Source organism: Panthera pardus, unplaced genomic scaffold (assembly GCF_024362965.1).
Source record: "Panthera pardus isolate Hobbes unplaced genomic scaffold, ASM2436296v1 HiC_scaffold_11, whole genome shotgun sequence".
Classification (NCBI taxonomy): Eukaryota; Metazoa; Chordata; class Mammalia; order Carnivora; family Felidae; genus Panthera; species Panthera pardus.
The window spans coordinates 63,041,499-63,063,969 of record NW_026526666.1 but is presented as its reverse complement, the minus strand read 5'-3'; the positions used below and the strand labels follow the sequence as shown (position 1 = coordinate 63,063,969).

The following is a 22,471-nucleotide window of genomic DNA, read 5'->3' as shown; positions in this document are numbered from 1 at the left end:
AGGAAAAAAGGAAGAAGCAGAAGGAGAGCAAGGACTGCCAATGCTGCTCTTCCTATCTAAGTGGTGGCCCCGGACCAGGGCACACAGCAGGTGCTCGTAACAGTTTCAAATGAAAGACAGGCCTGGAGGCATAAAAGGGCACAGCCAATCCTGAGGGGGGTGGGAATGAATGTCTTTAAGCCTCTAGTTTCTGAAGCACACTGACCAGGCATATTTAGTCTTCCTTTTTAAAGCTTTAATTATGGAACCATTTCAAACACAGAAAAAGCAGACATCAGTGACCCCATCACCCAGATTCACCAGATGTTCATATTTTGCCATATTCAGTTCAAATGGTTTTATATTGAAGTGATGCAGACATCAAAAGAAAAGCCCTCACCCCACGCTATCCCCAGAGGTCACCACCATCCTTAAAGTTGGTTACCCCCTTCCTGAGCATTTGGCATTGTTTTGCGTTTTTTAACTTTCAGAGTGTTGGTATCTCACTGTACCCTTCCTTCTACAACTTGACTTCCACTCCATTATTATGGGTTTTTATTTTTTGAGTCTATGCTGACACATGTAGGTCTAGTTCATTCGTTTTAGCTGCTATATGTTATTTTACTGTGTGAATATAGAAGTTTATTTTTCTAGTCTCTTATTGATGGACACATGGGTAGTTTTGATTCTTTGCTGTGTCATACAGTGCAGCAATGAAACCCTTTACACACATCTCCTGGTGTACTCATGTGTCACATATAACCTTTATAACAACTGCAGCGTGTTGGAATTTATGCACCCCTACGTGACCCCGTAGAATTGCTTAATGTCGTGGAAGCTTGGTTTTCCTCATCAGTAGGCTGGGGTAATAAAATAGTATGCATTTTGGTGACCATTTGGTGCTTTGGCAGAGATGAGATGCATTTTGCAATCCGTAAGGTACCCATGAATATCCGTGGTTTGTTATGCAGATATTTGGCACTCAGGATGTACTGCACGCCCTCCCACGCTGGGACACCGTGCACAGGCCCATGGTGTGCTCACGTGCAGACCGGACGGTCTGAGAGGTGCAGCAGGAGCAGGAAACATAGAACCTGCTCGTTAACGGAGCCCGGAGTGGTGGGAGCAGGCACAGCTTCAGAGAGGGAGGGGTACCGAGCTAAGTCCTCAAGGGACCAGGAGGCAAAGGCAAGCGGAAGTGGGAAGGGTGGAGGGATGGCCCAGACACAGAGAGCAGCAAACGTGAAGGGATGCGCTGGCGCAAGAGCAAGTGTATCCGTGCACAACATACGAGGTGGGGGCGGGGGGGTAAGGACAGGACAGAGTCTGGAGAGGCAGGCAGAGCTGAGATGCCGCATCCTAGGTCAACAGGGAGCAGCTGAAGGATTTGAAGCAAGGGAGTGACAGGCTCAGATCTGCATGTTAAAAAAAAAAAAAAAGCGGTCTGAATAAGCTCTGGAGATCTGCCATTCAACACCGTACCTTCAGTCAACAATAGTGTACCATGCACCAAAATTTGTTAGGGGGGTAGCTCTCATGTTAAGTGTTCTTACCACAACTGAAAGACCAGGTCTGGCTGTAGCATGGAGGGCATGAGGGGAGGGGCTGGGAGACCAGTGAGGGGGCGCTGGGAAGCCGTGCCGGTGAGACACGGTGCCGGTGAACGCAGGCAGTGGTCCTTCTGAGGCCATCACCCCAACTGTGTGCCCCCCCTCCACTGACAACACGCAGCAGGGGGCTTCATTAGGAGGGACAGATAGGACCAGCCAGCTGATAGAGCCTCACCTCCAATTCAAACAGTGTGTCCTCATACACCCCAACCAGTCCCCTTCTTGGGGTCACTTATCATCTTGCAAGGCACGAGCTCTCAAGTCTCTGGATGACAGAAGCCCTTTTGGCATCTCGGTACCAAAGGCATGGCCAAGGGTCCTCACCATTGTCCCATGATGGGGGCCAGTATCCAGACGGCATGGATGCCATGTGGGGTGACGGGAAGGGGAGGACAAGAGGGGCCGCTGGTTAACACTGCATGGCCGTGTCTAACATTTAAACATGTAATATATAAAATGGGACAAAGACACAAAAGAACTGCCCCAGACCACCATCTCTTAAGGGGGGACTCCCTACCAACCCTAACTCTGAGTGACAGTACTGCCTTGGAAGCCTCTACCCTCCGGGCAGTGGCATTGTCCCTGGTTGCCCAAGAGCTAGGCTAAAAGCCCTTGCCATCCACTCTCCTAGCATCAGTCCTTCCCTTTCTAGCACACTCCTCCCTTTTAGATTTATAAGTTTAGTTTTCGTACTCCTTGTTGGGCTCTAAGCTCTGGGACAGAGGGACCAGAACCACATCTGCCTTGTTCACTGTAGTTTCCCTAGTGCGAGCACACAGTCTGACTCAAAACAGGCCCTCCAGGACTATCTGTGAGTAGCGTCAACAGGATGCACTGGGGGAGGGGAATCGGATGGAAGACGCTCAGATTTCAGAGGCCTGGAGACAGGAGAAGTGTCTTGCCCAGGTCACAGGAGGGGCGGTAAGAGGTCAAGGCTCCCACTCGGGACCTCTGAGGCTCAGTGCAGGCCTTCCCACTCACTACACCGAGCTGAAAAGAGGCTGCGCAACAGACCGGCATGCCCCAAAGACAGTCCATGGAATGCTGGTCTCAAAAGATTCTAGTGGATAAAACTGTTCTGTAGTTAAATAAGCGTGGCAAACTGAGTTAAACAAAATGAAAAAAAAATTTTCTTTGCCATTGGACTTTTCAGAGCCTTTGATATACTAATGTGCATGGGAGTCTTGGCGAAGGTCACAGGCAGTGTTCCCGCATCTAAGTGACCGAGGAATTGTGCCTGGGATGTAGTTTGAGACCTTTGGCACCATCCCCCATCTGCTCGCCATGGTTGTTTAGTGAACATGGCACAGCACAGAGATTTGCTGCAACTTTTTGGGCAGCGCAGGAAAACCCGATCTCACAAATGGAAATAACTGCAAACCCCAATATATAAATGGGACGAAAACAGAACTGCTCGGGTTGAAGGTTGAAGGGAGCCTGGAGATCCCACCTGGCTGTCCCTTCTCTGCTGCCATGCCAAGAACCCTAGGGTCCTTCAGAGCCCAGTTTGAAAATCACTGGTTACACAGCTCTCAGTACAGGTGACATCGGGAGACCTGGCTTCTAGTGCCAACTCTGCCATGAACTGTTTTACCCTGGGCAAATCTCTTAGCCTCACTGGGCCTTGGTTTCCCCGTTTACACAATGAGTCTATTGGATGGGATGCTTTCTGGAGTCCTGAACTTTAATCTCTGGTGTGAGGAGGACTGTGATTCCGTGACTATAAAGTTCTAATTCTATGATTCCACGCTTCTCGGATTCTGAGATTTCATGGCTTAATATTCCGATTCTGGAAGTGCCCCCAGCCAGCCAGGGCTGCTTCGGCACAGTGGAGCCCAGGCTGTGGAAACCAGAACTCATGACCTGCAGGGCGCTGCCCGGGAGTGCCGGGTCCCTGGGGAGGGCTTGCCCCATGCAGGATGGAAGGGTGGGGTGGGGAGGGGGGGCGGGGTGGGGAGGGCAGCGGGGGTGGAGCGGAATCAGCAGCTGCTCAGTGGGCAGAGCAGAGAGAAGGACCCAGGTCTCCTGACTCCTGCTCTATCTTTAGATCTCCATAGCAACCATCACCAGGACTCCGGAGGAGCTGAAGGCAGGCTGAGCTGGCTGCCTGCGGGAGGGAGGGGTGTTTGTTTCCATATCTCTTTTGCTCAGGAAAGGACTCTTGCTCTTGAGACAGGGGAAGGGAGACAGAGAGTGAAGCTGTTTGCAGTAGGAAAGGCCTGGGCCCGATACGAAATAAAAGTAATCCAGGGCCCACCTTGCTCGGAGAATGTGATCAGGTCACAGAAGCTGAGACTGCTGTGTCAGGCTTGAGGCACTGGAGGTACATAAGGCAGGTTCCTCCTCCAAAGAGCTCTTAGCTACCCCTACGCTCATTCCCTAGACATTTGCAAGCAACATATCTGAGCCAGTCCTGAGGCCACAGCAGGGAGACACATCTTCCTGGGAAAGCAGACTTTTGAACAGACTTTTACAGGGCAGGGGCAGATGGGGGTCCCCAAGCCCCCTAATCTAAGGAACCTGGGAAGCTCCTCCTGTACCTTCTCCTGCCAACTCCTATCCATCCCACGGCTTAGCATGGACCTTTCTCCAGGGAGCCCTTGACTCCCAGGCTGGTAGCTCTCCTCCTAAGAGCTCCTGTGGCCCCATCCTCCTTCTACACAGCAATATGTCTGCCTGAGGGAGTTGGCCACCCCGTGGGGTAGATGGGAGGTGGAGGTGCGCAGAGGCAAAGACCTTCCTTCACCTAGGTCACCTGGCCAGTTAGCGGCAGGGCCAGGCCTGCTCTTCATGTTTTCTGACTCAAGTCCGTGCTTCCTCCAGTGTCCCAGTGGCAGAACCCTGGCGAGGGCTAGAAGAGGAAGCAGGAGTCCTCGGCCAGGCCTGCGCACAGCAGGTACCTGGCCATGTCCTTGGTAAACTCTGCTGAGCCACAGACCAATGCAAACGGCTTTCTCCGACAGGAGCCAACCAGCTCTTCAATCAGGTCCTGGGCCAGGCGGCCAAAGCGGGTCTTCTCCCGGTAACTCCAGGGAAGCTGCTCCGGAGAGTTCTCCTGAGACAATGAGAAATAGTGCAGGCGACTACTGGGAGGTCTTCAGAGTTCATGCAGCCAGTATGGTCTACCAAACCAGGAAACTGAGGCAGAGGCCCTACCACAGGCCAGGCACTTCCTGGCACTGGCACTCTGATCACCCTCATAACAAGCGTGCGGGGGGACGGTTATCCTCTCCCCACAGGTGAGACACAGGGAGGAGGCACACCCAGGGCACATGAGGCAGGCCCCACCAATTCTCACTGCTTCCCAGGGGCCACTGCACCTGTCACTCCAGGGGGATGTCTTCTCCCCAAGATTGTGGGTCTTTTTAAGGTTGTCTGCCACCATCACCCAGGGAGTACAACACGTGTTCACCTGTCTCATGAGGTTTCAGTGATCTTACTGAGCGAGCGAACACTTAACTGGGCGGTCACTCTGCGCCTACTGTGGTAGGCCCTGGGATGTGGCAGCTGCTCTAAACAGTCAAGCTTCCCGGCCTCACTCTGGCTGTGCGAATGAGGGATCCGAGGCAGCAGGGCCTTAACCCAGAGGGGGCTACTTCTCACACAGAAAGGCCAGAAGGAGTATTCCGGGGCGTAGCGTGCCCGAGTGACCCAGGCTGCTCTTTCTGCCCCTCTAGCTCCACCTGTGGCTTACATCCTCAGGATCACGAAAGAAAAGCTCCACCCTCAGCTTATGTGGAGGAACTTCTCTTTTCTAAATGAACATTTTGTCGAGATACACCTTACATACAGAAAAGCGCACAAATCAGTAAGTGTATGTAGTCTGAAGAACTCTAACGGAGGGAAGAAACCATGTAGCCAGAAGCGAAACACCCAAAAACAGAACAGGACCATCACCTCTGCAGACCCTATTAAGGTGAGCTTCTAGTTTCTGGGGAAAGCAAAGAGACAGCATGGAGAAAGGGGGTTGGAGTCCAAGCTCTGCCACCATGTTCTAGCCGAGTGACTATGACCTCTGTGAGCTACCATGATGAGCACAGGCCTCTGCTCTCAGAGGTACTCACAGGGCCCTGGAGCCCGGTGCCACAGAGCTCACCTGACCCCACGGGCCTTTCCTAGGACAGCATTGCGGTGCTCACGGGGGATCCTCTCTGATGATCTGGACCTTCCCGTGCCCCCTCCCAAAGAGCCACCCAAAAGAGCCCTTGAGGGTAGAGACCAACAGGGCCCACCGGCCTTACACCTCCCTGCCACTGCCTAATCCCCCCCGGCTAGTTAGGTTTGGCACAGCATCCTTCCTCCAACCACACACCCAAAGATGTGGTGGGTCTGGTTGTTGCTCAGGTGGGCTGCGGGGCCTATAATCAATGATGGTGAGCAGGGTAGGTACGGTCAAGGAAGAGAGCCCAGGCTATGACAGCAGAAACGCCCACGCCAGTCTTGGGACTCTAGAAAGGCTTCCGGGATGGAGTCACACCGCAGCAGGGAGATGTGAGCGGGGAGTAGGCGTTAGGCGAGGAAGAAGGGAAAAGTGCTCCTGGAAGGGGGAACAGCGCCAGCAAAGGCAGACCTGGCAGCCAGAAAAGCACGGTGCACTCACAGCCACGTGCAGACCAGTGACGCCAGGACACACAGGGCAGGTGAGCCAGGAAATGAGGCCACGTAGGCTGGTGCAACCATGTGGGCTTGGCTGTCATCCGGGGAGCAGTGGGGAGCCACAGAAGGGCTGAAAGCATGGTGGTGGTGTGGTCTGTGCCGCCCTCCTGGCTGCACAATGAAGGACACACTGGCAGGGCATGGCTGGAGAGGGAGACCGTTGAGGAAGCTGTGGCTGCAGCCTGGGCAGGACAGGGAGCAGCCTAGGTCAAGGAGGCATGGAAGGGCAGGCGGCACCTCCCACTCCACTGCCCCTCACCAGTCCCTGCCATTGACAGCCAGCCCCCTCGCCTGCCCAGCCCCAGGCCAGTGGTATCATCAAAGCCCTGGCCCAGGGCTGAAGACCCTTTATTGCTGGTCAGCTTTAACTCTGGCCTCAAGCCCAGGCTCAATGCCAGCTCCTCTGTGAAGCCCTCCCTGCTTGCTGCCAGCTCACACTTAATTCTCCATCAATTCACTGTGTTACTTTGATCAAGGTTCTTAATCTCTCTGTGCCTTAGTTTCCACATCTATAAAATGGGCACAACAGCAGTGCAAGCCTCCCAAGATTATGGTGGGGTTAAATGACGTAACACACATAGAGAGCTTAGCACAGTGTCAGGCACAGAGAAAACACTCAGTGAAGCTATCCCTGTGGCTGTCTCCCCATATACAGATGAGCGCCTGGAGGGCAGGGGGCAGGGTGTCTTCATTTCTAAATTCTGTGGTCGGGAGAACAGAAGGCTGGGCAACAGCCAGTGACTCTGCCAGGTGCCTGCCTTCCTGCCGCTCCTGCCCGCTTCCTTGACCTGGCACTTGAGCAGGGTTGCACACCAGCCTTTGCTTCATTCTCCTGCCTCCAGCACCTCCTGCGGCTGCTAACGTTCACCAAGTACCACACTCTTGATGTTCATGCCACTGAGCATTCTGTCCCATGGACAGGCCCACAGACCCTGGCCACTGAGGATCCCAGGACTCCTGGTATTGCAAAGGGAAACCCAATTTCCTGACACCACCCCCGCCACTCAATCATGATGCTGAAGATTGGCTCAGTCTTTAGGAACGCTCCCAAACTGCCTCAAGTAGGAAACTGATGGGAAGGGTGCTCCAAACTACTGGGCAGTAAGGCTGACCCTGAGCAACACATAACAGAGGGGAGGCCCCAGCAGGGAACCCCAACCCTGGGGTGAGAGAGAGAAATAAAGCTATAGAACCAGGGGAAGGCAGATGACCAAAGGCAGATGACCAAAACAGCTCAGGGCCTGGCTTGGAATAAGGAACAAGATGGCCCCCTCCCACAATGGGCCAGAGGGGAGGGCCCAGGCAGGGTGGCCATGGAGGGAAGAAGGAATCAGAGAAGAAGAGGTCAGGAGGCGGAGTTGCTTCCAGTTCAAGTATCTGAAGCTTGGAGAGTTTGGAAGCAGCTTTCTCACCATGCAGGGCAAAGTGGTGTGGTAGGGGCTCTAATAAATGCGGTGAACCCAGATCCAACTTACTCCACCAACTGTTGATGGAGTGCGTGCCTGGCACTCTGCTAGGCACCGAGGAGAGCACGGTGATCCAGACACATGAGCCTTACCCGAAGGAGCTTATCACCGCGGTCTGGCCCACTGATTCCGTAATCAGGCCCTCAGCACATAAACCTGGTGATGCCAGAGGGCAGACGGTAGGCAGCAAAGCATGGCGGGGAGGGCTGGAGCTCAGCCCTGACTTCGCCCATCCAGCAGCATGGATGAACTAGCACCTTCACATCTGAGTGTCAGTTTCCTCATCTACTCCACAAACATAACCTTCCTTGCCAGGCAGGTGGGGATTCCCACTGGTGGCAGGGGGCAGGGAGGCCCCAGGGGATCCTCAGGACAGCTGCAAGGGGAAACCATAGTGTCCATCAGGGAAGGAAGTCACCATGCTGGGCTCACCTGGCTGAGTACAAAGAAGGTACGGACATTCCAGAAACGAGCTTGCTCCTGGAGGAAGGTTTTCAGGTAGATGCCCTCAAAGGTCTTGAAGCAGCCGACCAGGGTGACAAAAGTCTCATCCTCTGCATTGTCTGTTATGCTCTGCAGGACAGGCACCATGGGGGCCAGGCCAGTGCCCGAAGCCAGCATGAGGAGCTCACCGTACTGGGGGACAGAATGGGTATATGACAGACGTCAGCCCACCCACCTGCTCTAGGGACTTTTCTTGGGCTTGCTTCAACTGCACAGCCCTGCCCTTCCTGGGGGTCCCACCCATCTGAGCTCCCTCTCAACATCCTCCAAGAAGCCATCCTTGCTTGCGAGGTCTGTGGAAGAGAAATCATGCAATCGGGAGGCTCTAAGTGGCTTTGTTGCTTTCCTAAGCCAACTCCACAGGACTTTGTTTGCACATTTCTCTTGACAGGTAGCCCACTACCTCCGAAAGCAGTCTGTTCTATTATAGGGTGACTCCCCTTGCTGGTGAGGTCTTTCCACCTCACCCTGAACAGAAACCTGCTCCCACCAAAGCCTTGTCTACCACCCCTATCCCAGCTCTGCTCTCTGGGCTGCCTTCCCTGCCCCAGGGCAGCCCTGTAGAGATCTGAGGGCCCCAGCATGGAGGCCTCCTCTTCTCTAGACTGAGATACTGACTATACATAAGCACCCAGCATAGTGCTGGCACAGAAGTCCCGTGCAACATGTGAGTTTCTTCTCCAAGAGGCCCCAGTTTCATTGACCCAATCACTGACTCCATCTCCTGGCTCTAGATCTCTGAAGTAAGGGTGATCTTCTTTAAGATCAGGGCTTTAAAGGTTAGTGCCTGACCTATACAGCAAGGTGGTTTGTCTCCTTCATTCTAGAGATCAGGCCTCTGAGAATGCAATCCAGGTTTTCACTAGCTTTATCGACAGCCAATGCATTATCACACTTCCTCAAGTATCAGTCATGCAGACCTGGGTATAAATCCCCAGCCATATGATCTGGACAAATGCTTTCAGTTCTCTGGGCCCTGGTTTCTTCACTGGTGAAATAAATGAATGAATGAATGAATGAATGAATGAATAAGTAAATAAAATAACAGCACCTCCCCACAGTAGCACGTGTCTCAGGATGGTTGTGAGGATTAGACAAGATGCCATCAGGTGCCTGGTGTGGACCCTGGCACTCAACACAGTTCCATCCTGTCCCTCACTGAGCCCTGCTGCCGGCTGCCCCACCGTGTTCAGCCCCCCAGTCCTGGGCCTGCCGTGTTCCCCCTCTTTTTCCCATCACTGCTCAGGGTCTCTTCTGGAAAGCCTTCCCCAAGCCAGTAGCGTATGAGGGATCCTTTCTTTGCATCCCCACAGCTCTCTGTGCACCCTCCTCATGACACTGGTCACACTGTATTGTCACCATTTGTGTGTGTGTCTGTCCCCCCATCACACTGTGAGCTTCTGGAGGACAGGGCCTTGCCCGACCCACCTGTGGCCCTGGGTGGAGACCTGCAAACGTCTGCAAGGAACACACAGGCAGATGCTCACGTACCAGTGTCACGGCTGCTGTGGTCACCGTCTACCATGAAGACCCCTGCAGAGCAGCACAGCAGGGCCAGGAGGAGGGCCAGAACAGCCCCACGTCCCCAGGGGAGCAGAACCAAGCCTTAGCCAGTTTCAGTGGTGAAATGTTTGTGTGAGATGACAACTCGTCTTCCTCACTGCCTGGCTCTACAACCTCCGTGGACAGGAAGTGCAGGGGCTTTGCAGGGGTGCCTGAGAGGCTCCACCCAGAAATGGTGGGCAAGACAATGTTCATTGTGGGGCACCTGGGTGGCTCAGTTGGTTAAGCATCCGGTTGTTGATTTCTGCTCAGGTCATGATCTCACAATTTGTGGGTTTGAGCACCGCATCAGGCTCTGTGCTGACAGTGCGGAGCCTGCCTGGGATTCTCTTTTAATCCCTCTCTCTCTACCCCTCCCTGATTTGCATGCACACATGCTTTCTCTCTCTCTAGAGAATCCCAAGCAGACTCCGCACTGTCAGCATGGAGCCCGATGTGGGGCTCGAAGCCATGAACCATGAGATCATGACCTGAGCTGAAGTCAGATGCTTAACCAACTGAGCCACCCAGGAGCTCCTAAAGAAACTTAAACAAAAAAAGACAACGTTCATCAGGGGTCCCCTCGAGGTCAGGAGGAAACAGGGACAATCCTGGTCTCTGCTCTCAAGACCTTGGGGGACACAGAGACACCCTCAGCTAAAATGCAAGGCTGAGCATGATTTGTACTAGAAGTGCACTACAGAACAGCATTAGCACTTATACACCACGTATCCATAAAGCAGGGGTAGCAGTACCTAAGAGGTGTTGTGAGGATAAAGTAAAATTTTAGCACAGCAAGGGCTAAAATCAGAGCCTGACACACACGCAGTGCCACACAGGTGTTTCACAGTATCATTATACACCAATACGTGTGTGCGTGTGCACTTGTATACACACCCGTGTGTGGAAAAGGAATTAGAAGGTCATCTGCCAAGATAGTAAGGCTGGTGTGTCTGGGTAGATGGCCTACAGGGGTTCTTTACTTTCTTCTTTTTGCTTTGCTAAATGGTTGGTTGGTTGGTTGGTTTTTGGTAATGTACAAGGACCGTATTTCTAATAAACAATAAAAAGCTATTTTTATATTAAACAAAAATAATGGAGAGAAAGAAAGGATTCATTCTTTTCACTTGTTTTTGTTTTGCTTTGTTTCCTGATCATAAATGTAATAGATGCTCACTGTGGATAACTTGGAAGGTATAATGAAGAAAACAAAAATCACCCATAATTCTACCACCCAGAGCCACTAACATTTCATTGCATTTTCTTTTTTATATTTTTTCTGTGCATTTAAACTTAGTTGCCCAACCTGTTGTACATTTGGTTTTATACACAGTGTTTGTCACCAGATCTTACAGCGTAAGCACAGACCATCATTTATAAACATAATTTAAAAATCCAGGATAATAGTTTATCAAGTCCCTGTAACCCAGTGTACCTAACAGTTGCCCCGTTGTTGGATATTCCGTTTCCTCCAATTTCATGCTATAATAAAGCTTCCGTGTACATGTGCACAACAGACAACGTTTGCATTCTTTCCACAGGACAGGCTTCCAGAAGTGGAATTACTGGGTCTAAGGATTTGAAGATTCTTAGGATGTGGTACACACTGCCCAGCTGCTTTCCAGATATGCACCAACTGATGAGAAATTATTAATTCATCCTGGGCACATCAGGTAAGGATATAAATATGCCAGGAAGATGAGGGGAAGACCCTTCAGGCTGGGAAGCAGTGGGCTCCCGAGTGGAGAGCCATGGGGTGTAAAAGGAGTAGTCTCCATAGTTTTGTAGCTGGAATGTGAGAGTGGAAAGATACCTGAAGATCTGATGGTACAGGAGTCCTGAGTACCAAGTATGTGAGTGTGGATTTTCCAAGCAATGGGCAGCCATGGACAGTTCTAGAGCATATGCAGACAATTTTGTTTCTTAGTGCCTATTCTATCTCCTCCCATGTCCAACCCCAAAGATACTCTTGGAGTTGAATGTGGGCTCAGGAAGAATGGCACAGTGCAATTCTGCAGCATGAAACATGAAAACCGTGGTCCTGGGGCTAAGCCAGGAGGGGTCTCCTGAAGACTCAGTGTGCTGGCACCAACCTGGTTTGGTTTATAGAAGAAGTCTCCAAATGGACCTCGCCAGAAAGCGGTGTCTCCTGCGCTCCAGGACTCGACGTACCGGGACATCAGCCCAGTCTGGTAGCACTGGGAGCAAACACATGGAGACCTCACTGGGACAGGCACATATGCCCAATATAAACCACATCAGCCACTAATGTGCAGCCCTTCCAGCAGGCCAAGTGCCGTATGTGTGTTATCTCATTTAATCCTCCTAGTCACCCAGGGTTGGTAGTCATTCCGTATTTTCAGATGAGGCCCAGAAGCTTATCCAGAAGGGAAACGGTGAGGCTGGGATAAGAACCACAGGACCGACAGCCTTACCTTCAGAGGTCTCAAACCCACACGACTACAGGGACCATATACGTAGCATCACTGAGTAAAGAACTAGGTATGAGATGATTAATGGCGACTGACACTCACTCTCAGTATCAGGGAGACAACACAGGGAGGTGGGGACTGTAGTAAACTGGTGAGTGAATGAATGCTCCTTCTAAAGGAGGAAGATACTTTGCAGACTCCAGGATACAGTTTGTCACATCTTCTGATTTTCCAAGAGGGGCAGGAGACACAAATTTTTATGTAAAATCACCTAGTTTTGAAATGTCAGAGATCAATTCTAATTTTTTAAACACTGTACAGGCCCAAACCAAAGATAATTATGTGCCAGTTTATGTAGGCCGCTCATTTGCAACCTCTTCATTGCCTGTTACTGTGTCCTGGCTGGATGACAAAAGTGAAGGTTGTAGAGAGGACTCCTTCACAGGGGTGGGCAGCCCACATTTCCTGGGGGCATGCCCACTCTGGGTCTGGCACCATGCTGGGGTTGCAGGGAAGGCAGCTAGACCGTAAGTTCCATGAAGGCAGCCGGAGTCTGAACCATGGGAAAGACTTAATAAATATCTCAATGAATGAATTAATCAATCCAGATCCAGGCCCACCCCTTAAGGAGGTCACAAACTAGGAGGGACCGAAGTCTCACACATACACAAGATAGAGACTACCTAAAACCCCATGAAAAGGACAGAGTGCTGAGAGAGCCCTGAGGAGGTGCAGTCACTTCCAATGGAGTAGGATCAGGAATGGCTTCCTGGAGGAGGAGGCATTTGAGCTGAAGCTTGCAGGCTAGGCAAGACTGCATTCCCTGGGGATAGAAGCAGGAAGGCAGAGAGGATTCTGGGCATCAGGTGTGGTGTGGTCAAGGGAAGGACAGTCCAAGACACAAGTGTGAGGAGGAGGGGGAAGCTCTGGTAGACAGAACTGAAAGGGTGTCTCGAGTGAGATTATAACCAAGCTGGAAGGAGATGGAACTTTGGTCACCAGACATGCTTTGAAGAGCCCACAACTACCCGTGGGAGCATCCCTGACTTCCTCGGGCACCATACGCATAAAGCAAGCAAAGTCTTCAGCTCTCCTGCAAGAGGCCTGGGAGGGAGGCTACAGTTCTCCACCTAACTTGCTGGAGACCTGTCTCCAGCACACCTGTTTTCTGGCCCCGGTCTTGGCGGAGGCACAGCCCCAGCTGGGGCTTTCACAGCCCTACCGCACAGACAGCACTCAAGGAGAAAGGAAGGATTCTTCTGTGTCTCCAGCACCCACCCAAAGCCTGCTCGATACATACCTGTTAAACAGAACTGACACCGAACTTCTGTTGTTCCACTTGGGATCCTATTACCCAAGGGGCCTTGGGACAGTGACATCATCACTCTGAGCATCCGTTTCTTTATCCGTAAAGTGGGATAATAAGATCTGCTCTGCAGGATGGTTATGAGGTTGAAAGGAGATGAGGAATATAAAGAGCTAGAAGCAGTGCCTGGTGCCCAGAAGGTGCCTGAGAAATGAGAGTTCCTCCTTCCCATCCACATGGGAGGTAAACCTAAAAAACCCGCCTGCCTTCCCAATTTGCAAAGACATTTTCAGCTCTTCCCAGCCAGCGGCTTAGGGATAATTAAGCATCTCTCTAAAGAGAGGCTTTCCGGTAAACGAAGGAGAAAATCAGCCTTACAGCTGGGACAGATCCAGCTGCCCTGAAGAACGGTCTCCAGGCTTATCCTTTCAACAGAAACACACCCAGACAAGCAGCTTGGGGAAGCAGGCCATTTGGAGAGGATTTGTGGAATCTCCCAGACAAACAGTTGCGTGGAGAAAGGATCCCATCCAAGCTTATGTGTGAGGGAATAAACACTCGGGCTTTGACTGAAGTCAGGGAAGACAGGAGCCAAGACAGTGCTGGGGTCCTGAAGTCAGGAGGCTCACTCACCAGCCACACTGCTTACTACCTGTGGAGGCTTGGGTCCCCCTGGGGTCTCAGTGTGCTTATCCATGAAAGGGAAATAATAATTCCCGCCCTACCAGGGAGATAAAGGATGTGAAAGCAATTCTTAAATATCAGTGTTCCCTGGGACTCTGTTTGGGAAATGACGATGTAGATGATCAGGTTGACTTGTATAAAACTACCACTTCTGTTAAGTCAAAAATGTTAGAGTATCAGCAATTTCACACAGTTCAACCTAATTATTTTTTCCACATAATTGGACCTTCAAGCCCTCTTATGTACATCTGGCACCCAGGCCTTGGGTCTTGCGGGGAAGGGGGGATTTGTACCCAGCCCATTTTGTTCAGCTCATCTCTGCCAAGTGCCCCACCCACCTTGGCTGCTCCCACGAGCACCCCTCCTCCTGCCAATCAGACTGGGTACAGTTCCCACAAGACCCTGCTCTGTTTCACACCTCCCTGCCTTCGGTTAGCTGTCCCCTCAGCCTGGAATGCCACTCTCTACCACCGCCAATATGCATTTGGTCTTCAAGGCCCAACTCAAATGCCCCAGCCCCTGTCTACCTCCCTGAGAGGTGGTCTCAGGTTAGTTCAGTTCACAAGGTGCTCCATGTCCCACCTTCTCCTGCTTGCCTCCTGCAATTCCAGGACAAGTGACTGACAGTTCCCCAAACTGTGCCTCCTTTGCCATTGTATGTGTTGTTCCCAGCACTGAGTTTCCTTTCCACATATCCCTCTCAGTCCTCCCCTCCTTAACTTCAACATACAGCTCAAACTCACAGCTTCTGCTAGGAAGCCCAGCTCCCTTCCCTGCAGCCCCAGCTGCCCTGAATTGGATTGGGGCCTTCTGTCATGCCATCTATCATATCGTAGTGTCCTGGCCCCTTGTCAAAGGTGGGCATAGTATCTGACTCATCTTTGGATCCCAGCTACAAGCACACAGTCAGTACCAAATGACTTGGTTCCCCCTTCCCCTGGGTTCAGTGCTCATTCTCCGTGAGTAGGTGAGAAGGAACAGTGTTCCCTTTCTCAGTCTGAATGTCCTTTTCATACAATCTGTCTCTGTTGGTGGTCCAGCAGCCCCTCTTCCCCAGAAAAGAAGATAGGAGAAGGCTTCCTTCACTGTCCCTGCCCTTTCCTCAAGCCAGCCTCCTCCCATGTGAACACCGGCTTTTCCCACATGGGTTGGATCTGCCCCATCCCAACCAAGCTGCCAAATGGAGATCCAGTCCATACCATCTTAAGAACATCTGTGTGGGTCAACTCACCTTGATTAAAACTTCAAAGTATCCTTCCGCGTTGGCAGGGCTGATGGGCGTATAGGCTCTCTGAATTTCTAAGTCATCCACTTTCCCTCTGAGAAAGAGAAGTATATGGTCAGGCAGTCAGCCCGTCATTCAACAAACCCTTGTAGGTACCTACTCTGTGTCCGGCTGATGAAAGCTAGGGCCCAGTCATCCCCAGTGGTCCCCACTGAAGGTGGAGCAGAAAAAAGGAACACTGGGCTCCCCCGCTGCCACATGCTGGCTGTGAGACCCAGCCAGGATCAGGTCCCTGATACCTTAGTGGTCCCTTCCGTAAGGTGGAGACAACCATTTGTGTCCCTGTTGTGTGGTTCTACCAGGATTACAGATGGGAAAGTCTTTGAATAGTCCACTAATGATGTGAACTGCTTTGAGGACATCACTGTGCTTTTTCCTGACCTCTTCTTTTTTAATTAAATTAAATTAATTTAATGTTTATTTATCTATCTATGAGAGAGAAAGCGAGTGGGGGAGGGGCAAAGAGGGAGAGAGGGAGACAGAGAATGCCAAACAGGCTCCACACTGTCAGCGCAGAGCCTCACATGGCGCTTGAACTCACAACCCAGGAGATCATGACCTGGGCCAAAATCAAGAGTTGGACGCTTAACTGACTGAGCCACCCAGGCACCCCTTCCTGACCTCTTCTTGACCATAGAATGAGAAAGATAAAGGCTAACACTTATGGAATGCTTACTACCATGTACCAGGAGCATCAGAATCAGAAGGATGCTCGAAGGTGCCCTAGTCCAAGGCCCGACCTATGATGTTATCAAAAAGGGTGCCGGGATGATATCATGAGTAATAATAGCAGCCATACTGCATTAAATGCCAACTGTGCACCAGCCATATAGTATGCATTATCTCATTTAACAAACAATAACCCACAGGAGGAAACCAAGGCTAAGGATGTCACTTGCCTGAGGTCACACAGCTAGAATTCATCCTTAGCTCTGCCTGACTCCAGAGCTGGGTTCCTCACATGACAACTCAGAGCTTCCCAGAAGCACCCAAGCACTCCCCTTTTGAGTCCTACTGTGTGCAAAACTCTCTTCTCAGAGATATGCATGGATTAAAAAGGCCCCATCGAACTGCATCAAAAGCAGGAAGATAGATAGAAATATTCAATAAGTGCTTAGGGAACAAACAAGGAAATAATAAACAGAACATACGGCGTGGCGTGGACACAGAGAGCACTGTGACATCTGCTACCACAGAGGTAAACACTGACATGCTACAGATGAAGGGACCGCTCTCATCCGGGGAACTCAGGAGGCCTCCTGAAGCTTTTGATACCCTCCTGGGTATGAAAGAGGAACAGGCCACTGATAGGTGAAAGTGGGAATAGGAAGGAAGTAATTCCAGGCAGAAGGAATAGCCTGGGCAAAAGCTCAGAGGTAGGAAATGCAGAGCAAGCCAGGAAGTGGTGAGTGGATCATGAGGCTGGGGCAAGGCACAAGTGTGATGGAGGAGTGGGGAGAACTTGGTGGGGAAAGAAGCTGGAGCTTCAGGGAGCTTCCCTGGAACCCAGCAGGTATCTGAATGGGAGCGACAAGGTCAGCTACACATGTTAGGAATGTCACTGGAGCGGCAGAGAGAGTGGAGGAGAGGGGCCAAGCTAGGGGCAGGAGTTCTGGGCATCCCTATTTATGGATGGAGGGCTGCATGGGGCTGCGACTTGCCCCAGAACCACTGCGACAGTGGGCTTTAACCACAGGCAGCCAGGGCACAGGCCAGATGCACTGGACACAACACCGGGGGTCAGCATGAGGCAAGTGGCTGGAGTGTGACCATCAGTAAGACATGCTCTCCTCGTCTCCTGGCTATTCCTTCTGTCTGCTTTGCTGGCTCCCTCCCCTCCTGCCAATACCACGGGTGCTGGAATTGCCAGGCTTGGTCCTCTGTCCTTCTGTCTTTCCATGTCACACACACTCCCAAATGTCATCCAGGTGCAGGCCGATGATTCCCACACTCACATCCATAGCTCAGATCTCTCTGCTGAGCCTCAGACCCATATAGTCAACTGTCTAGCAAATGCTTCTACCTGGAGGTCCCAAAAGGGCCTTGTCCCTGGGCAGGTCAGGTCAGGTGGAGCATGGGGTGGGGATCAAGATGGGGGGAGAGGGCAGAAGTAGGCTGGGAGGAGGAAGGAACTTCAGAGGAGTGGTAGAGTGTAGCTGGGGAGCCAGGCTGTCTGCATTTGAATCCCAGCTGTGTGATCCTGGGCAAGTCCCTTATTCTCAAGGACAAGTGTCCTTTCTATCAACTGGCACTAATGTTAGGTTAATACCACAGGCTCTAGAGCCAGACTGCTCGCCTTCAAAATCCTGGCCCCAACACTTCCGAACTGTGTGACCTTGGGCAAGTTACTGAACCTCTCTGACTTCAGTTTCCTCCTGAGAATGACAATGGTACCTACTGCACAGGGTTTTGTGAAGATTAAATGAGTTCCCTAGGTATGAGCACACAGAATTGCGCCTTGGAGAGTAAACACTATGAAAGTGTTCACTGTTGCTGTTGTTGCTACTAGTTAATATGAAAACACAATCCCAGAACCCTTTGAGTCAGGTACCACTATGCTTATTTTAAAAGGGATAAATGGAGGCATGAGGGAGGTTAAGCAAGTTGCTCTAGGCCACACAGCTAGCAAATGGCAAAGCAGGGCCTCAAAGCTTTGGCCCTCCCACCATCTGAGTGTACCGTAGGATGAGGTGCTGTCCAGGCCGCAGGCCGAGCCGGCTGTTCCTGGGTAGTGCAAACCGAACACGGTAAGTGTCCTTGGTGAGTCTGTCCACGGCACTGATGCGGAAGGCCAGGAAGGTCTCTGGGTTCAGCTTGGAAAGGCAGCTCTGCAACAGGAAAATATCCAACAGCTAGGACCTGGGACTCAACAGACACGCAAGCATCCACAAGCACCCTCCTCACTCTCCGCAAGGACAGGCTATTTCTGCCGGTAAGTTTTCTGTACAATAGAGAGTAGTCCCACCTCACTGCCCTTTCATGCTCTGATCTAAGAAGGCCCGAACATTTCACACTGAGCTCACCCTGCTCTGAAGCCTTCCATGGCTCCTTCAGCCCCAGGATATAAAGCGCAGCCTCCTCAGCTGGGCACTCCAGGGCCCTGTGGATGAACGTCAAGCCTCATTTTCTCTCCCCTGCATCAAATGCCAAACCTTTCTCTATTCTCCCAAGAATACCCGCTGCTTCCTATCTGGGAGTCTTCATTTGCTCAAGCTGTGCCCTTTATCCAGAACACTCATCTCCAATGTATGAAATACCTATTCATCCTTCAAACCTGCTAAAATTCAGGTTTGCAGAATTTAGAAACTGATGGGATCTTAAGATGATTCAATCCAATATCGTTATTATCCATGTGGGGAAACTGAGGCCCGAGTGGTAGTGGCTTACTTGTCCAAGGTCACACCCTGAGCAGGAATTCAAATTCACGTCTTACGTTTCAGTCCCCTGCCTTTAACACTCCATCTACCTGCACCTCCTCTCAGAAGCTTTCTATGAATGTCATGACTCACAGATCTCTCGCCTGTAAAATACCCAAGCCCCACTCACTCCTGGGACTACCCCATGCCCCAGCTCAGGGTCAGGCTTTGAACTTGGATCTGTCTGCTTCCAGTGAGCACACTCTTTTCTCTCTGCTGTGCAGAGTCAGGGAAAGCATCTCCACACAGGTCCACCGTGCAGGGCAGAGGCCAGGCAGATGCTGCCACTCTGGCCCTCTTATCTGAGGAACAGCCCTCCCTCACCTGTGACTTCTCTCCACTCAGCAGGCTCCTGTCTTTGCTGGCTCGCGCTGCCTCCCACCTCGCCAGCTCTCGGTGATAGAGATCAAACACACAAGGTGAGCAGCCACTGCCACAGCACTGGGAGGGCAAGGGTTCCACGGGCCGAAGCTGCAGCCAGGCTTCCTCCTCCTCCTCCTCCTCCCTCTCGTCCATCATCCGTGGGGCTTGGGTGGCCTGGGAGGGACAACTGGGTGTTCTTCCCAGAGCAGGTTTGACTCTGTGAGGCCACAGGCCCAGGCCCGCTCCTCCGTCAGCCTGAGAGAGGGAAAACATATGGGTTATACTCTGGTCATCTCTATTCCTCCTATTCTCCCTGAGGTCTACAAGTGCCAAACTCTGTGTGAGCATCGGGACAGGGATGAATCAACCCTGAGATCTGCTGCCTGGCAGGGGAGGCAGACAGGACACAACAATCAGAACTGGCAACCAAGGTTTCCTGACTCTTCCTGTGCTTTCAGTGCTGGACTAAGCACTTTACACAGAAAACCTCATTGAATTTAAAAAATATTTTAAGTGATAGGGTGTCTGGGTGGCTCAGTCGGTTAAGCTTCCGACTTCAGCTCAGGTCATGATTTCATGGTTTGTGGGTTGAAGCCCCGCATCAGGCTCTGTGGTGACAGCTCCGAGCCTGGAGCCTGTTTCGAATTCTGTGTCTCCCTCTCTCTCTTTGCCCCTCCCCACTCGCACTCTGTCTCTCTCTCTCTCTCTCTCAAAAATAAACATTAAAATAAATAAGTAAATGATATTCAAATGATAAAACACAGTACTTATGTATAATTTAGTAATTATAGAAATTATTAAAAAGGAAATTAAAATGTTTAGAAAAGAACACCTATGTAACTACAACATGTTCAAGTACAAAGAGCCTTGCTAGCAACCCAGAAGCCAATCATGTGTCCCTTCCTGGTGACCTCCCATCCCCCACAAGGTAACCATCATCCTGACTTTTGGCATAATCATTCCCTTGCTTTTCCTTAGTTTTGCCACTTTTGTGTGCAAACTTAACCACTGCAGTTCAGCTTTGCCCGGTTTTTACCTTTATGTAAACGGAATTATACCAACATATCCTTTTCTGTCTTCACTCAGTTTCTGTCTTCACTCAGGCAAGTCACCCACCAAATTGCTGCGTTTCATTTCATCTTTATAATGAGGCTAGCACTAGAGATGTCATTTTATAGGCGGAAAAACTGGAGTCGAGGTGGGGGGCGGGGTTTGTTTAATAACTTACCAAGGTCACATAGCTCCTAAAAGACAGGGATGTCCCATTTCTTGGTTACCAATCACCTCCCACAATTCCTAACCTTTAAAACCTCTTCAACTTTTCCTGCTTCCCATGTCCATTTACACAGGGGCTTCCCATGGTCCCAGAGGATGTGCTTCCAGCCTCTCCCTACACCACCCATCCTCACACCTGCCACTAGCTCTTATCACACCAGTCTCCCACTTAAGCAAGCTTTAACGGCTCCCCATTGCCTACTGGCTCGAATCCAATCCTCTTGCCTGGTGCCCCATGCTTCTTCTGATCAGAACTTGTCCACATTCTCTTACCGCTTGGTTTTAGAAGGGCAGTCCCTCTGTGTGCAATACATCTTTCTCCTAATTTCTCTGAAATTTTGGTTTCAGAAAATTTGGTTCTACTGTTCGTGAGCTCTATGATTTCAGGAGGGTTGAGCAGGCTGCAACCCCCTCGAGGGCAAGGATGGTGTCTTATTCTTTCTGTATTCTGCCACCAAGCACAAGCCTGGCATATGCAAGGCTCCAGTGAATGGTGAGTGCTCATTCAGTTTATAAATAAGGTCTGGGAGCCAGGCACAGTGCTAGGTGCTGGGATACAACAGATATAAATAGGACATGGGCTCTCTACATAAAGAGATAAAGCTTGCAGTCTAGCATGGTGTTACATCAATTCAACTCATTTTTATTTTGTGCTATGGACCAGGTATGTATTGTGAGTGAATGAAGTCTGGAGCCCTCTTTATGCTTTTTTTTTTTTTTTTAACTCCCAAAGTTTTTGCAAGATAAGTGAGATAAGTAAAAGCTCTGTTACTGTAAACTGCAATACAGCATGAGGGTTATTCCTATCAGTATTTGCCTTAAACTTACCTTCTCTGCGTCTTAATTACCCTACCTTCTTTGATGTTTTGGAAATCGGCAGAGAAGTTGGCCAAGTCCACCGTGAACTTTAAAGATCTGGTTCCTGCCTGCTCCTAGCCTCTACCTTTCCAGTCTAAGAAGCATTAACTTTAAGCCAGGCCTTGACACCTGTTGTTGCCTCTGGCGAGATGACCTTTGGGTCTTCCTTAAAGGTCACCTCCTCTCAGAGGCCCATCCTGAACCTCCCCTTTCTCATGCCTGTCACATACCCTATTTGTTTCCACTATGTATTGATTCATTTACCACATATTTACTGCTGTTCTAGGTGCACGGGATAGAGCAGTGAGGAAACAAAACCCGCTGCACTCATGGAGTTTACATTCTAGTGGAAGAGAAGGTCATCAGACAAGACCCAAATGGAAAACACGGTATTTAGTGTTAAATGCCAAAAAGAAAAATAACTGGGGAAAAGAAATAGGAAATATACATGCGTGTTGCAATCGCTTATTTACTTTACTTGCTTTCTGCCCATAAACTCTTCATTCCATAGCTGTTTTATTCACCAACGCAAACCCAACGCTCACCACAGTGCTTGACCAACACCGCAAGCATTTGATAAATTGGTGTCGGTGCAAGGAGCAAAGAACATCTCCATAGCTCTGGGCTAGCTTCTAGGAGGCAGATCGGGAAACCCCAAGGAAACGGGAGGAAACTAACTCCCTCTTGACGCCGGGGAAGGGACGTGCAGTCGGATGCGGCGCTGGTGTAGTGGACAGGCTCACTCTCAGGCTCAGCTAGTGGCGCCGGTGAAGGCGCAGCAGCAGTGAGAAGTGGGTGGTGAGGCAAGGAAACTTCTAGCGCACCCACTAGGGGCGGGAGCTGTGCGGGCGCCCTTAGGCATTTCGATCCCTATTTTTACAGTAAGGGACATTGGGGCTCAGAGGAAAGTGCCCTGCCAAGCGTCAGCTGTCCGTAAGCGGTCAAGGTTACCTTAAATTCAGGTTTGAAGTACTGGTGTTCTACTCCTAGTCCTATGCCAGCCTCTACCAAAACCACTCACCTACACACCCGCGCCTCTCCTCGAGAGGTTACTCCAGGTTCCGCCCTCTCCCGGGAGGCGGGAAGTGCCTAGCG

The 22,471-nt window shown here is 51.0% G+C and overlaps 1 protein-coding gene across 4 annotated transcripts; it reads right to left on the bottom strand.

Moving 5' to 3' along the window:
- Positions 1-213: 213 nt before the first annotated feature.
- On the bottom strand, positions 214-22,471 carry LOC109266837 (NADH-cytochrome b5 reductase-like). 4 transcript variants are annotated; one of them, XM_019449192.2, is made up of 8 exons: positions 22,398-22,471; positions 19,205-19,498; positions 18,144-18,292; positions 15,411-15,498; positions 11,851-11,955; positions 8,144-8,347; positions 4,490-4,644; positions 214-1,394 (listed from the first exon to the last, which is right to left on the bottom strand). In XM_019449192.2, exons 2-8 carry the CDS (start codon positions 19,397-19,399, stop codon positions 1,139-1,141), a joined length of 1,152 nt encoding a protein of 383 aa, XP_019304737.2. In that variant the 5' UTR covers positions 19,400-19,498; positions 22,398-22,471; the 3' UTR covers positions 214-1,138. The 4 variants fall into 4 exon arrangements, with proteins under 4 accessions (XP_019304737.2, XP_019304740.2, XP_019304741.2 ...); XM_019449195.2 differs by lacking the exon at positions 11,851-11,955; XM_019449196.2 differs by lacking the exon at positions 214-1,394 and having other exon boundaries at positions 3,253-4,644.